Source organism: Vipera ursinii (assembly GCF_947247035.1).
Source record: "Vipera ursinii genome assembly, chromosome: 1".
Lineage (NCBI taxonomy): Eukaryota > Metazoa > Chordata > Lepidosauria > Squamata > Viperidae > Vipera > Vipera ursinii.
In genome coordinates, this window is record NC_139512.1 from 110,650,128 (window position 1) to 110,666,492 (window position 16,365).

The 16,365-nt window shown below is 37.4% G+C and overlaps 1 protein-coding gene across 3 annotated transcripts in view; it reads left to right on the forward strand.

The window, feature by feature from the left end:
• The window catches only part of LRP5 (LDL receptor related protein 5), a 121,438-nt gene that overhangs the window by 27,101 nt on the left and 77,972 nt on the right, over window positions 1–16,365 (forward strand). For 2 of the 3 annotated variants that reach the window (XM_083348957.1, XM_083348958.1), the window contains exon 2: window positions 9,149–9,545. In XM_083348957.1, coding sequence (XP_083205083.1) covers window positions 9,149–9,545 — 397 coding nt within the window. Of the gene's footprint in view, window positions 1–9,148; window positions 9,546–10,948; window positions 11,038–16,365 lie in introns of those variants that run through there. The other variant, XM_083348959.1, reaches the window with a different exon arrangement.

A 16,365-nucleotide genomic window follows, 5' to 3' on the forward strand; every position in this document is an offset into this window, starting at 1 on the left:
ATTTTTTATAATAGGAACTTTTGTTTCTGCATTCACGATAGAGGAGCAAAATTGGAAGGAGGATGAAAAACCACAAACTGGAAAGTAAATAAGGAAATAAGCTTGGTAGACAGAGCTATGGAGGGGAGTAGAGAAGCTTAAAGACAATTTCCAGGTAGCTGAAGGAATAAGAAAGTATGAGAGAAAGGAAGTGAAATGAGGCACTGGCAGGAAAAAAGATTGAGGACCTAGGACAGAGAGACCATGCAGAAAAATATGGATTGCAATTGCAAAATGAAGGACTAGTAGTTTATGACTAAGATAAAGTGCCACAAAAAGAGGGAGTTGTCTAGATAAGGAGTTAACCAGTGGGTAACTTCTCCTTTTCAGTCTCTAGGCATAGATAACCAGAGGAATTACTAAATAAACTGTTTCTGCAGCTGTAGTGCTCCAGGTTTTTTAAAAATAAAATTCTGCATATACTGAGGTAAGTTTCAGGCTTTCCCTACTAATATAAGGCCACCCAGATCTCAAACCAGTCTTTTATGTTTTTTGCTTTTTTAAAAAAAAGAATGAGAGTTCTGGCCAGCCATGCCTGGGATTGGCAGAAGAGGAGGGAGAAATACTTCAGTCAATTGCAGTTTGCTATATCTTGTAAAGCAGGGGTCTTCAAACTCTGCCCTTTTGTGACTTGTGGACTTCAACTCCCAGAATTCCTCAGCCAGCATGCCTGGCTGAGGAATTCTGGGAGTTGAAGTCCACAAGTCACAAAAGGGCTGAGTTTGAAGATCCCTGTTGTAAAGGTTCCTTGGAAAAATATCTGGTACATAATTGATGTTAAGCTATAATTAATTTCTCCTGCAAATGCAGTCTTTGGGGGTTAGGAAGCTCTTGTTATGGTCCCTGTCCTGCAATAATCTGGACATCCAGAGTTTGAAGGAAGTAGGCATCACAAGTACCACTGAGAATCAGGCGCTTTCAGAGCCAAGGTACTGAAAAATCTCGCCCAGGGATTCATTGAACCTAATTCACCAAACCCTAGCTTTGATGTGCCAGTCTTCTTGAGTACAGATAGTCCTTGAATTATATGACCAGAATTGAGCCCCAAATTTTTGTTGCTGAGCAAGATACTTGTTAAGTGAGCTTTGCCCCATTTTACCTCTTGCCACAGTTCTTAAGTGAACCACTGAAGTTAAGTTAGTAACGCAGTTGTTAAGTTAATCTGGTTTCCCATTGACTTTGCTTGTCAGAGGGTCACAAAAGGGGATCACACGACCCTGGGACACTGCAGCCATCATAAATACATGCCAGTTGCCAAATGTCTGAATTTGATCACATGACTTTGGGGATGTTGCAGTGCCACAAAAGAACTCATTAGCGCAACAGGTGTTGGGGTGTGGGAGACCTGGCTGCAGCGGTCCTAAGGTAAGCAGGTGTGGGATGCCTGGGACAGCTCCACCCCCCCATCTCCACCCTAGCTTGATTTTTATGTGTGTCCCACGCCCCAAAATTAGGGCTTAGATTGGAGGCACCTGTAAAAATCAAGCCAGGTCTTATTTTTGGGGAAACACAGTAATTATATATATATCTCAATAGGAGTGTGATCCTGGAGAGAGATGGAGTGCTGTTTCCAGGCCACATCTCTTTAAAAAAGGGGTGTAGTTTAAAAGTTGCTGTATCAGCCAATGTTTAACCTGTTTGAATTTAATCTCACCCTCAGGAAGTTGTTTCTTTAGAGCTCTCCGTGGTACTGCAACCACTGGGCTGCCTTGCCAATCAATCTATGCTTCCTAGTGCTAAGAAGAGACTATAATCAAGAGACCCCCATTAGAACACTGGATGAATGAGGTTGTAAATAGTACAGGAATTGATAACAACTTGAGAGACTTCTGAAAAATAATATGCTTTATTTTATTATCGCCTTTATCAGCTTTGCCAGAAAACACTGACTTTTTGTATTGCACAATGTCTTTTAGATGTAAGTGTCCCCTAGGAAAGTAAGTAAGTTTGTCCAAATGAAATAGTATATAATCAGTGAGCTATATTTCGTTGTAAATAATAACGTTAGTAGTAACAAACTGTAGACTGCCAAGTAAAACCAGGATTCTGAAATAAATCTGTCTGGTTTCCGAAACCTATAATTAGTGCAAAAGATTTAACCTACACAGTGCCAAATATGCATCTTTTACAGGACTCCAGAAAATATGCAGTGCTTGGTTGTGCAATAAATAACCAAAGCTAGCTGCGCAAATTGCCTGGTCTTTGAGAAGGTGTTGACTCTTTGAAGTGGGAGTATGGAATGCAGATTAAAATATTTTTAATTTTTTTTAAAAAAAATGTGTTGTTTTAATAGGGCCTTGGGATAATTTTATATCCTATAAAAGCCCTGGGACAGGAAAAGCACATTTCTAAAGCTTGCCCTGTTCATATCAGCTGTCAGTCATTTCTACAGAAACCTGCTTCATTCTATCCCTGATGTTTATGTTTTGTAAAATGAGTAGCAGAGCAGGTGAAAAATTGTATAGCTACTTCCCATTAAGAGAATAGAGCTATTATTTTCTTCTGTACTCAGTATAGCTAATTGTGGTTTATAAATCTTTTTTGTCTTTCTAACAAAAGATTTTGACTGTTTGAATAATGACAGTTACATGCATTGTGCTAAGCTGTGTATGGTTTAACTGGTTTAAGAATACAACAAAAATAGCTGGATTTGCATATATTAAGTTGTAAATTGGAGTGTACAAATGACAATGTCTAGGTTCACACACCTAAACCACATGGGCTAGGTATTAGGTGTATAAACCTAGCCAGTGTTGTCCTTGGATCTGGATGAATATTGGAAATTGATTATTGGAAATTTATTTTGCAATTTATTATGGCGATCTTGTTGTTGTTAGTTGCGAATTCATGTCCGACCCATCGCGACCCCATGGCGATCTTAGGTAACTTTTAAACAGAAGTTAAAACACACTCGCCAAAATGTCTTGAACCACAAAGAGGTCAACAATCAAATTATTCACATAAGTTCATAAATTGTACATTGCAGGTAAGATAGCCCAGTTTTCCAACAAAAATATCTTATGGGAAAGAGACACAATAGTCAGGTTATTATTATACTGTTGGTTTTAGTCATTCTTGTGTTAAATAACTTACAGTTGTTGAATTTATCTGCAAATATAGTACTAAGCCATAAATCTTGGGATTATAAAATCCCATAGCTACATTCACACAATAAATTAATCTAGATAAGCATGAGCACAAAGTGTGAACTTTTTCATTTTGTTACAATCAAGTTATAAGTGACTAAAGAAAAAAACAAATATTAAGCAGAAGTATTTATATACTATTTTCTCAAAATATTATTCTTATTTTTCCCCAAAAGCTATGGAAAGCAATAAGCTAATTAACTGGCTTAGTTCAACAATACTATTTGAGTCAATTTGTATACATTTGCACCCTAAAATTTAAGGAAGATATATGTCTCTGAGATATTAAGTAGTTTGCTTCTAGGTAGCAGTTATGGAAGTCATATTCTCCAATATTTTTTGAAGGCATTAGGAGAATTGTTCTGTGGTAATATTATTTTGATAAATTTAGATTCAGATTGTATCTGCTCTTCAACAATATAGTTGCTTCACAAAATATTTAACATAACTAGAACTTATACTAAACATAATTTGTACTTTGATACATTCCTTGGATAGGATTGGTTCACAGGAATTGGCTATGCATAGCAACAATTTTCAAATCATAGCCTATTGAAATTTAAAGCAAGGTTGAAGAGCCAGCTGCTGACATCTGTTGAAAATTCTATGCATAAATTATTCTTGGGCTGAAAATATATTTTAGTGTTCTCTTTCTCCAAATTTTAAACAAAGTAGAATAAAGTGAAGCTTTCATTTACTGTTTGTCCTTACTGTGCCCAAATCGAAAAAGTTGTGAAATGAAGATTACCTATACTGCCTTCTGTATACTGTTAAGGTGAGGATTTGTGTGTGTGTGTGTGTGTGTGCGTGCGTGTGCATGAATGTGCTGATGCTCATATGCCGTAGGATTTCAGAAGGGACGAGTGGTTTTTGTCTTCAAATTCCATCAATTCCAACTCGTACACTAATTGTCCAGGGAGATAGGGGTTCACATCTCAGGTTGCATGTATCAATATACTGCATCTACCTGCTTCACTATGTGGAAACATATGTTCTTTTTTGGTGTAGGACAACTCACTGCAGCCCACTTGCCATAGCCAACTCACTGCAGGACAACTCGCCGCAGGGCAAGAGTTACACTAATATTGAAGAAATGATGGAATAAAATCGTTAAAGAAAAGATGCAAAAGGAGGGACAAAATGAAATGTGAATGGCAAAAATTAAAACATTTTTTAATTATTTTAAAAAATTAAATTGAATTGTTGAATTGTTCCACAGCGAGTTATCCTACAGTGAGTTGTCCTGCAATGAGTTGGCTGGGGCAAGTGGGCAGAGGCGAGTTGGCCACAGTGAGTTGCCCCATTCCATTCTTTTTTTGTTGTTCACACATCGTTTTGTATTAACTTTAGCTTTTGCCTTTACTGGCACTGCTGTAGTATGTTAAATGTTATACTTTTTTATACTATGTGTTGCATAATCTCTACCTTATTACAATTAAATCTAGACTAAATGACAGTATGGGGGGGGTTAATTGTAAATTAAATTGTAAATTGTAAATCTAGACAAAAATGACACTGTTGGGGGGGGTTAATATTAGGAAGAGGTAAAGGATTCCTAGTAGTGTTTTAATAGTACAAGAAGCTCTCGTATGAAGGAGATGGGTTTTTTATTGCATATTTATGTTCTATGTTTTGTTGATCATTGCTTAAATAACAAAATTATAACTTGCTACAATGATAGGTTACAAAAAGACAACATATCCAAAATAAGAATTCAGGTTTCCTAAGCTGTTTCCTGGATTAATTTCCCATGTATAATATTTGTTTACTTCAGAGGGACAAAATTATCCAATAAGCTACTGTGTACTTGTGCAAGATGAATTCCCCCTATACACACACTTCTCCAAGATAAAAGGAATAATTTTCCATTCTTTACAAAGCAGTACTTGACAAGTTTAAACTCAGGTTAAATATGAAGGCTCCATGCGTGAAAATCAACGTTTAATCTATCTTTTGAAGTTGGTGATCAATGGATTTCAGGTGTTCTACAGTAGTAGCTGCCAATGAATAGGGGTGGGTGCAAAACACAAAGCTTGATTGTTTTGAGCAGCAATTCCAAGTATTGTAGTTAAAAAAAGGCTTTCTTTCCTGGTCTTTTGACGGATGCAGATTGCCTCTCTTCTGTGCACTTTCATAGAATATTATACGGTGACTATGTATCCCAGTCTACATATTAGCCAAATATTAACTCTATTTGATTTATGTTTTCCTGCAATAACAGCAGAAATACACAGTCTCTGTATGTGTGATCCTTGTCATGCTATTCATAGATTGTGTGGCCTTTAGAACAAAGAAAGTTGGGTAGTCCTGTCTGTATCACTGGTTCCAGACTAGAATATATCATTTTATCTTCACCAGTTTAACAGGTAGATTAGTCTGAGCATTTTTAAAATGTCGAAAGGCATTGATAAGGAGGAAAAAACGCAGTTGTATCTGACACCATCAAGATATAGTTGGGTTATCCAATTTTAAAACTTGTGTCTTTATTCCATTATCAGAATCAGTATTGTTAGTTACCTAATCCCCTTGGAGTCAAGTACTGATATCCCATTTCATTGATAACTCTGAATACTTAGAGACATAATTGAACAAAACTCAGATAACTGAATAAAAAAAATGACAACAGGCATCCTGATAACAATGTTACAACAGTTTCATCTTTAAAAAATGCAGTTTTCACTGCAGTTGTTAGATCTAGCTATCTGTGTAAGTGGAGATGGTGCTTGAATAGACAGCTTGTTCATAAAGACATGTATCTGCAATTTTCCCCAAGGCATAATTTCTGGTCTTGTCTGCAGCAGACCACATCCTGTCTTTTTTTTTATTATTTGAGTATCAAATAATCTTCCTAACTGTTCTAAGTCTTAGTTACATTTCCTTTAAAAAGGGTGTGTGTGACTTTTCTGGATGGAGACTTCCTTTTTTAAAAATAATAATAATAATAATGCACACCTACCATACTTGATTCTTTCCAAACAGCATTTGTCTGTTGGGGATGTTTGAGTGGTGTTTGTTTGACAGTACAGTTGTTGAAAAGCTTTAGATAATACTCCTAAGACTGTTTTTCAGCTGTAGGAATTGTACTGCCTCCCCAGAATGGTCACATTTAAGTGTCTTTTGGCTTTTCCAATCACATTTTTTCTTTAGTAGTACGAATGATGTGGATACTAGGAGAGGAGATGACTGTGAAAAGAGAAATGTGAGCTGGTGTGGTATCCTGGTTAAATCGTTGGAGTAGAAATGGAAAATTCTGCTCAGCCACAAAGCATCGTTGTGTAACTTCGAGCCAGTCACTCATGCCTTCAGCACCACCTGCTTCACAGGGTTGTTGTGAGAGAAAATAGGAGGAGGGAGCAGTCTGTATGTTACCTTATGCTTCTAATTGAAGGCAGAATATAAGTCAAATAAATACACACAAGAGGTCATCAATCCGAAATAAAAACAAGCCTGTTAACAGGCTTGTAATGCAACGTTCTATAGCAGGGGTGTCAAACTCAATTTCATTGAGGGCCGCATTAGCATTGCGGTTGCCCTCGGGGCCGGGTGGGCGTGGCCTGGGTGGGCATGGCCTACTGGGTGGGCGTGTCTAGAGTGCGTATGGCCTACTGGGTGGGCGTGGCCAGCTCTACATCATTTGCATCAAGGGTGCCTATGGAGGCCTGGGCAGGAGTGGGACAGATCTGAGAGTCTCTGGCAGAAGGAGGGTCTCTGGGCCAGGGCCATGGCAGTGGGGGCCGTTCCCTCACTGTTTCCAGGATGGCATCGCGGGCCGCATGAAACCACTTCGCGGGCCGGATCCGGCCTCCGGGCCTTGTGTTTGACATGTCTGTTCTATAGTATATTTACGTCTGCGCTGTGTAAGGTTCTGGTCACTGCATTTGAAAAGGGATATAACAGAGCTAGAAAAAGTGCCAAAGAAGGCAGCGAGAATTATTACTTTCCCTTTGGGAAAAGGGTAGAATATTTAGGAATTTTTAACTTAGAGAAAATATTATGGAGACATGAATTTACAATGGTAGAAAGAAAGTTGGCATGGAGATTTCTCCCTGTCTTAAAAAATAGGACCATGTCAGCATTTAATTGGAAGGAAGATATAGAACAGATTTTAAAAAACAGTTCATATGGTATTTAATTAATTTTGTAGAGTTCATTATTACAAGACATGATTATAGCTACTAATTTGTTTGTCTTTGAAAAACGATTGGATTCATTCATGGAGAACAGTTCTACAAAAGGCTATTTGTCTTGAAGACTCATTGTAATTTCTGGATTGGAATTAGACTGTTTTTCCATTCCATTTGCAGAGGAATAATGCATGCTTTACATCTGTTTTTCAAGAACCTCAGAAATGTGTGGTTGGCCACCCTGGGAAAAAAAGTGCTGAACTAAGATGGGCCTGGCACCTACCTAGATGGGGTATTCTTAAATTCTTGCTCAAGCTCAATGTAAAGGAATCCTTACCATTTTTAATGAAATTGTATTTATTTATATACCCTCCTGGGAATCCTTGCCAATATTAGAAGGCCCAGGTATTTTCTCCCAAAGCAATTTGATAAATGGTTGACCATGAAGATAGGTACTTAAGCCAATCTTTTTCTATTTTTGAGTAAGTTTCCTCTCTAGATACATTCACCTTTCCTGTTACATTGATATGTAATATGAAGTTTTCATTCAAATGCTATGCAAAAACTTGTTTTAAACACAATATGTGTGATGGCAGTAATCTGAACCTTTTCTATCTTTGAAATCTATAATAGAGTCAGATGATTTAATCTTTCCTATTTTCATAATGATAAAAATTGATATTCTTTACATTGCTTATGCTGGTGAATGGTTTTTACTCTTTTGTTTAAGTCCTCTTAATTATATATTTTAAAAACTTAAAATCACCACTAGTGGTCTGATACCTTAAATATGGAGCTGTAAACATAAAGATGGAGCTGTAGATATAAAATTTCTTTTGTATTAATTGGATCATTTCCTTTGGAATTGGTCATTACAATTTCACAAATGGAAATATCACTTCATCTTTATTATTAATTTAAGTAGCATGAGGTTTACAGCTATTATTGAACACATTTTGCAAAGGATAAAAAATTATGTTATTCCAGTCAGTGAAGAAAGAATTGCTTGTGTGCAGAAAGTTTCCACTATCTCAGGGGTCTGCAACCTTGACAACTTTAAGCCTTGTGGACTTCAGCTCCCAGACTTCTAGGAGCTGAAGTCCACAAGACTTAAAGTTGTCAAGGTTGCAGACCCCTACACTATCTCCAGGAAAGGCTGAGCTTGGAAATGACCACTGCCCAAAGTCCTAAAGAGCTTCTGTACCCTTTGAATTTGTTGCATTACATCCTAGGGCAGTCCTAGGATTGAAAGTTGGCCCCAAGTCCTGTTACATTTTAAATATCTTTGCTACCACTATAGCAAACTACAGTTTTGTATTATTTGGGGGAGATCATTGTAAGAAATCTGCCTATTGTTATTTATGGTGACAATGTTTAAGAGTGTATGCTGCAGTGGCAGCAAAACAGCTGGAGGATGGATATGAATGTAGTGTAGCAAAGTTGGTTTGTAAATGACAGTAGAAATTACCAGGCAACTGACCCACAGTGACCCATAGTACGATTGATCCTATCTTAAGCTTTTTTTTAAAAAAAATCTTATTTTAGCAGTAAATGGCTTTACTTGCAAGTTAGGGTTTTGTGCCATAAATGAGCACTGGGTCTGGTCAGTTCTGCGTATTCTACCATGAAATTATAAGCAACTTGAGAATGGTGACTGAGAATACCGTGTTTCCAATATGAAATAGAACTGGAAGGATTCACATGAGGATAGATACTAATAAAAGGATGATGTTTGCTTAGGTATTATTTATGTATATTTGATACATTTAATGAATCCAATGAGACAATACAGATTTTCGTTCTCTTATATTGAGTGTTATTTTTCTTCTTTTTTTAAAGCTTCTCCTCTCTTGCTTTTTGCAAACCGTCGAGATGTCAGACTGGTGGATGCTGGTGGAGTGAAGATGGAAGCAACAGTTGTAGTCAGTGGCTTAGAAGATGCTGCTGCAGTGGACTTCCTTTACTCACAAAATGTCATTTACTGGACCGATGTGAGCGAAGAAGCCATCAAACAGACGTATTTTAACCAAACTGGGAGTCTTGTACAGAGTGTTATTGTTTCAGGACTGCTTTCTCCAGATGGCCTGGCATGTGACTGGATTGGGAAAAAATTGTACTGGACTGACTCAGAAACAAATAGGATTGAAGTTGCTAACCTCAATGGAACATCTAGGAAAGTTCTTTTCTGGCAAGATCTTGACCAGCCAAGAGCAATTGCTCTGGATCCAGCTCATGGGTAAGTAGCCTTTCTTTAAACTTTCACATTCATTTGCAGGATCACAGTTGTTTTCATCTTGCCAAACAAAACACAATCTCTTCTCACAAATTCTGTTTTCTCAAGGTATTTTTTCTCTGAACATATGTTTACATTTAAATAAAACATGGTATGAGGAATCGCAAGTCATAGAAGAGCACCCTGACGAATACGCCAAACAAAATATTAAAAAAGTTTCATTTTTCCAACTCAGAATTCTTTAAAACTTTATAAACTTTAAACTTTATAGCCTTTAACATTATAAAACTTTACAGTATTATGCTTTATCTATAATTAATGTGGCTGGTTAAAAAAAATTAGGGAGGTTGCCTGCTGAAATGCATGGTAGATTCAGTTGTGCAAATCTGTAACACTGGCTTTCCACTGAATCTTAAATGAGTTTTCAAATACTATGTTTGAGGTAAGAAGCAATCCAATCGTTTGAGATATAAGGAGTGGGGGTTTTGGCATGTTCTTTGGGTATGCTACATAAAAAACTAATCTGTTTGAAGATCTTCTGCAGTACAAAGGTTAAGACAGACCGCAGATCTTATTTCTGAGGGCAAAATGTATAGCTTAAATATAATTCAGAGTTATATTGCTCAGTTCATAAAACTGTAAATCAGAGTATATTTATTAATAATAACTTGCTTCAGTTAGATCCACTGTGTAGTTGAGAATCAGTATAACCTCTTAGTACGGTAATAATGCTTTCAATTACTTAAATTCCCAATTATCCAAATATTCTGGTTAGCCACACCTAACAGCAGTTCTGGCATCCAATTCAGTGGGTTCTAACATTAGAGAGCAGGAAAAGGGTTTTCTCATTTCAGTGTTTTCTTCATTTCTCAGTGTTGGGGGGAGAAAATATTGGATACAGTGGATCCATGTCCCCTTTTCTTAACAACCCTGCTTTAGGAATTCTGAATTATTTAATTGCCCAAGGGATTACCTTCCAGAGGTTGCAGGCTGAAGCCTTAATTTATAAATATGACTGCAATGTAGGACCCTGCAGGGTGGGATGGCAGGACGGTAGGTGCGAGGCTGCCGCAGCGTCCCTACAGTCAGTCACAATGCCAGGCAGGTTGCCTAGCACTCGAAATTTTGTTCACGTGTCTTGGACACTGCAGCGGTTGTAACTTTGGGCAAGAATCCTAAGTCCCTTCATTCAGCACCATCCTAATTCCGAACGCTCACTGAATAGACTGTGGTAAGTCAAGGACAACCTGCATGTATTTATTATTGTTCTTGTTGCTCATTGTAAAAACCAGGGCTTTTTTTGTCATAGAATGCACAAAACGGTGTTCTGGCACCTTTTTTCAACGGAATTTGTACAACTAAAAAAAGTTCAGTCAAACCTTACGGGGAAAAAAAAGATACCACAAGGAGTTGGAAGGTCTGACTGAACTTTTTTCAGTCCCACAAACTCTGTTTCCCTTCAGCAGAAGAGAAACACGACAGAGTTGGAAAGCAGGTTAGCAAAGAAATGCTTTCGGGAAGAGGGAGGAGCTGCACCGGGAGGAGAGGGAGCAGGAAACGGGGCTGCCAGTTCCAAAAGAGAAAAGGGAGACATGGGGCAATGCAGGGCAGCAAGCAAGTGCTGTTCTCTGCTCTGCATCCCTGCGCAGAGCTGCTATGTTCTCCATTCTGGCAGAGGGAGGTGGGGGAGGCTTGTGCTGTCCGGTCACGACGCAAGCCAAGGCACAGTTGGCAGACAAGGAGGCAGTGGCTGCGCCTGGGCAGGTGAGCTTCGTGGCAAACCTTAAAGAAAGCCCCTCCAGCAGTGCACAGTGGCAATGGAGTCGTTTACCGTCACTCCCCCCTGGCTCCGAAACGGCGGAGGGGGACCGGGCCTACCCCACCCATCCCATCCACCTTAGTATGGCAGTCCGGCTCAGGAGGGGAGTGAAAGGTTGCCAATCAAGGAATGGCCTGGCCTTGGGCGGAGGGGGGGGAGGCTCAGTTCTGGCACCTTTTTTCTTACAAAAAAGCACTGGTAAAAACAATTATATTAAAACTATTAATTATAAATATAGGGTCAAAACTATGAACAGTAAAAAAATTACTCATGTAATACATATGAAAGCATGTTGGTCATAACAGCATAATAGTCATAATGAGTCATCTTAATAAAATTATCCTCCCTCTTAAGGCCCAAGCTCTTATGAGATGGAAATTGTCTTGCATAAGCAGAATACTAGGAAGTGAGAGGCTGAGGGCAGGGTTGTGTAATGGTGTGGGTGACAGGGTGCAAGAGGGTATTCATCTTAGAGAATTTGATAACATCCCAAACACCTGGCTTGCACACACAGTTAATGTAGGGGTGATTTGTGGTTGAGTAAGTTAGTATTGCAAAAATCATACCAATAGGAAAACAATATTATGTCACTCAATTGTTCCTTGAGAGGAACTTACCCATTTTTTTGGATGCATGTAATTTATTTAGTACATTGGTCATGTATTCCTAAGGGAGATTTTTATATCTGGGGGTCTTCTTATAAGATGTCTTTAAGCATCAAATAAACAGTCTAAATGTTTTATTTACACTTGCCCTTCAGTTTGTCCAAATGAAGCCATAGTGATTAGATCCATTTATTAATTTATTATTTATTAATATAGCTACTAACATTTTAGCAATTCAGTGTCAGGAACCCTGCAGCCCCAGGTCTTATTCTCTCTGTGAAAGAAATTAAGAGGCATTCAGAAATTCATCCTGATTCATGTTGACTATGGTAATGTTCATCTATTGGTCTGTTTTTCTTTTCTCAATTCATCATCATTGTTTGTAAGTGTTAAATTATTTTATTTATTGCCAGTGCTTTTTTTGTAAAAGAAAAAGGTGCCGGAACTCACACATGTCATACAACCTGCCTTGCCTACCCTACAAGGTTCCATCTAAAAAAGGTGCCGGAACTCCGTTCTGAGCATTCTATGAGAAAAAAAGCCCTGCTTATTGATTCATTAGTTTCAGTATTTGGTGACAGGTAAAGAATTTCATGCTTGTTGCAGTTCCTTCTTTTGCTTGGGCCCATTATTCATCACATGCCAATCTTCATACCAAACGTATACTCTGGTTATTTATTGTCTCTTAAATTTTCCTGACTCGACCCCTTAATTAGTTTCCCTTAAATATCCAGTTGGCCTGTTCTTAATCTTAAATTAAGAAATTATTTAAAACTAATGTCTTCTTTCCTCTGATTTCCTCTTTGATGCCTTACTTGGTGTTGTTTCTTTCATATTTTTAGCTAATTAGTGCTTTGCTGAATTATTTTCTTCTTTCACTTTGGTGTCTGTTCTAGGTAAAATATGTACTTGGTACTTTCCTGTCTGTTTTCACCTCAGTTGTCACATGAGGTTTTGTTTTAGAAATCTAAGCCTGCAGGCAGGATTTAATGATTTTTTTTCAAATGCATGCATATTAAGTGCATATTAAATTCTTTATGTTGATAACTGTGATAGTTTTATATTTTGTCTGAAAGGCTTGTCCTTCCCGGAATCCTCAATTTAAATGCAAATAAGCTTTGAATCCACAAAAGGCACAGTTACGTAATTCTGGTATACATATAGTAACAATACCTATAGTAACAACGCTGACTTGTATAGCACTAATTGCTCCAAGAATCTGGGACAATTGTGGAAATACAATCTTGGGCCAAGATAAGTGACAGGTTTTCATTAGACATATTTAATGCTGTTTTTAAATGTTGAATACTTCTAGAAAGGATAGATGTGAGCTTGGTGTCTTTGCAAAGACTTGAATACTGTGTAAGACATAAGTTACATGGAAGTTGATTGATTTAATTGACAAATTTTAGAACTTTAAAAACTTTTAATAATAGTTCTGCAAAACGCTAGAACATTCATTCACAAAAAACCTGTTTCTTAGGTTTATGTACAGTAAAGCAGTGTCTTTCTGCTTTTTTGCTAGAGCTTAAATTTGTTATTTAAAAAGACCTAGACAATTTATGTGCTAGGCTGAAATGAATAAAGTGGAATTTAAGTGGCAGAAATGTAAAAAACTACAATTGCATAGGAAAATGGATAGGATGGGGCGGTATAAAATGGGAAAGTAGATGGTGTGGGAGACAGGAGACCTGTCTTAGTATCAGTGCATGTGAAAGGGATCTGGGTATCTTTGTTGATCCCAAATTAAATGAGTCAGCAGTGTGATGTAGGAATGTGTTATTTTGGAATGTATTAAGCAGGATTAAAGATTCTAGAACACAGGAAATAATAAATCCAATCTAGTCTGCATTGGTCAATTCCTACTTGGAATACTCAATCTAATTCTAAACATCCTGGCTGAAAAGGACAATGACAAAAAGAAGCTAGTTTAAAAAAAAAGTTACATTGAATGGTGACATGATGTGATGGGTTAATTTGAGGTAAAGAGCCAGTTTGGTCTAGTGCAGGGGTAGGCAACCTTGGCTCTTTTATGACTCGTGGACTTCAACTCCCAGAATTCCTGAGCCAGCCAGGCTGGCTCAGAAATTCTGGGAGCTGAAGTCCACGAGTCATAAAAGAGCCAAGGTTGCTAGGCTAGGAAGCAAGAGATCTTGAGTTCTAGTCTTGCCTTAGCTATGAAAATCAGCTGAGTGAGCTTGGGCCGGTCACTTTCTCTCAGCCCAGCTTACCTCATAGGATTGTTGTGAGGAAAACAGGAGGAGGAAGGTATGTTCCATATGTTTGCTGCCTTGAGTTATTTGTAAAAAAAGTAAAAGTGGGATATAAATAAAAATAAATAAATAATTCTAGTATTTGTGTGTTTTAGGTTGGGGTATTGTGGGAGATATTCTGGTTCTTTTATGTGTATCGGATATCTTGTTATTAAATTTTGAGCAGTTCATAAATATACTAATAAAAAGCAGTGGCATGTTTTTTATTACTAAATTGTTTCTATTGAATATTTAGGCTACACTTGGAGTTTTGTACTTTGAGATATTATGAAGCAAGAATGTTACCTTGTCATACTTTCCCTGTTCCCTTAATCTAACAAATTCCTCTGTACCAAGCTGTTTCATGGAAGTAGATTAATGAGGTACGGATTGTATGTACCTGTGTCTTTGCTAATATTAAAAGCTAGTTCTTTACCTTACTTTCTAATTTCTTCATCTTTGCGTAGATCTATTGTTATTTATCTTACTGTCTTTTGCTTTGCATACATTTTCTGCATTTAAGTGGAATTTTTAACGTGGAAAAATTTAGCAAAAATTCCAGAGGATGAACGAAGTATGGGAAGTCCTAATCATATCTGAAAGTTGATCATTTTGTGTTCCTTTCAGATAATATTTGAATGTATTTCTTTTAAGAAAACCCATCTATAATGGTAGTTGGTTATGCATCATTTACTCGCCAAGTTGTGGAACTTGTTTGTTGCTTTTCTTGGTGGGGGAAGGGGAAGAGGAATAATGGTGGCTTGAGGTCTGTCCTTGTGGAATTAACTCTCCCAGCAGCTGCATTCCTTGTCTGACTTTGCAGCATCCATCCATCCCACCCAACCCCCCTTTTTTCTTTTCTTTCTCACTCCTTACCTTGGTTTTAAAAGGTGCCTTAGTGTTTTTTCTACGCAATTTGAATTTGACGACATGCCAGTCTTTTTAGGTAGCTTACTTTTCTGAAATTGTTCCAGAGGCTTTCTGACTTATTTTTTTAATAGGTAGGTTACTTTGGCAACTTTGGTATACTTTCTTCAGCATTTCCTAGCATTACCTCTCAGTGTGTGTTCCTCGTGATTATATTTTCATTATAAAACGATACTGTTTTCATTTGGAATCTTTCAGTTTGCCTGGAAAACCTGAATTATAGTGGCTGCAGAGTTTGCATAGGTTATTTTGTTATAGTTTGTTTTTTTCCTTGGCAAAATTTGATCTTAACTATGAATACTTCAATATGTTTATCTAACGTCCTATTCTACATTTTTTTAAAAAAAAAACTGGTAGCATCTTAGGCTGTTTGGCCACAACTTCATAGCAATTGTTGAGTATTCTTTTTAAAATCTAGGCAATTCTAAGGAACTGGTTGTTTTCACATGTTCTGGTGAAAGAGAATGAAAACAGTGCTGAACTAGGCTTTTTCCCTTTCCCTTTCCTCCCTCCCCCATACTCTATTTTGCTCCAGATAATATGAGGGGAATGGAAACTACAGTTGTTGATAAAGAATATAAGAATCTGATGAAAACAAAGCATTGAACTGAGGTGCAAATGGCTGCAGATATTGCTGTGAAGTGTGGAGGCCTTGTAGATTAGTTTGAAGATTAGCTGCTTTGTGGGAAGGTGATTGGAATCCTCTTGTAATGCCTAAAGAATTCCTTCCTTCCTTCCTTCCTTCCTTCCTTCCTTCCTTCCTTCCTTCCTTCCTTCCTATTTTATTTCCTCCTTTTTTCTTTCTTTTCCTTATACAACTACCCCTTTTACTTACCCCATCTTTATCCACCTCTTCCTCAGAGATGACTATGCCTACATTGTGATATTTATGTGTATTTATTTGTGTACGTGTGTGAGAGAGCATGTTTTGTATACAATATGTAGATAAGGATTAATTATATTTAATAAATGAGGTACTTAGTTTATAAGTAATTGGTTTTAATTAACAGATATTAATTCAACTACTCTACATTTATTTTTTGTCCTTGACATGCCCCATTTTGGAATGTAGTTTGTACATGTTGCACACACATACAAGTGTGTTATGGTACATATACATATTTTTTTGGATTAATCCCAATTGGAATTAGCAACCCTAGCTTATGGCAAAGCTAAGTAGTGTACCTGAGTTTTGACTAATTGCATACATTTTGTTCTGC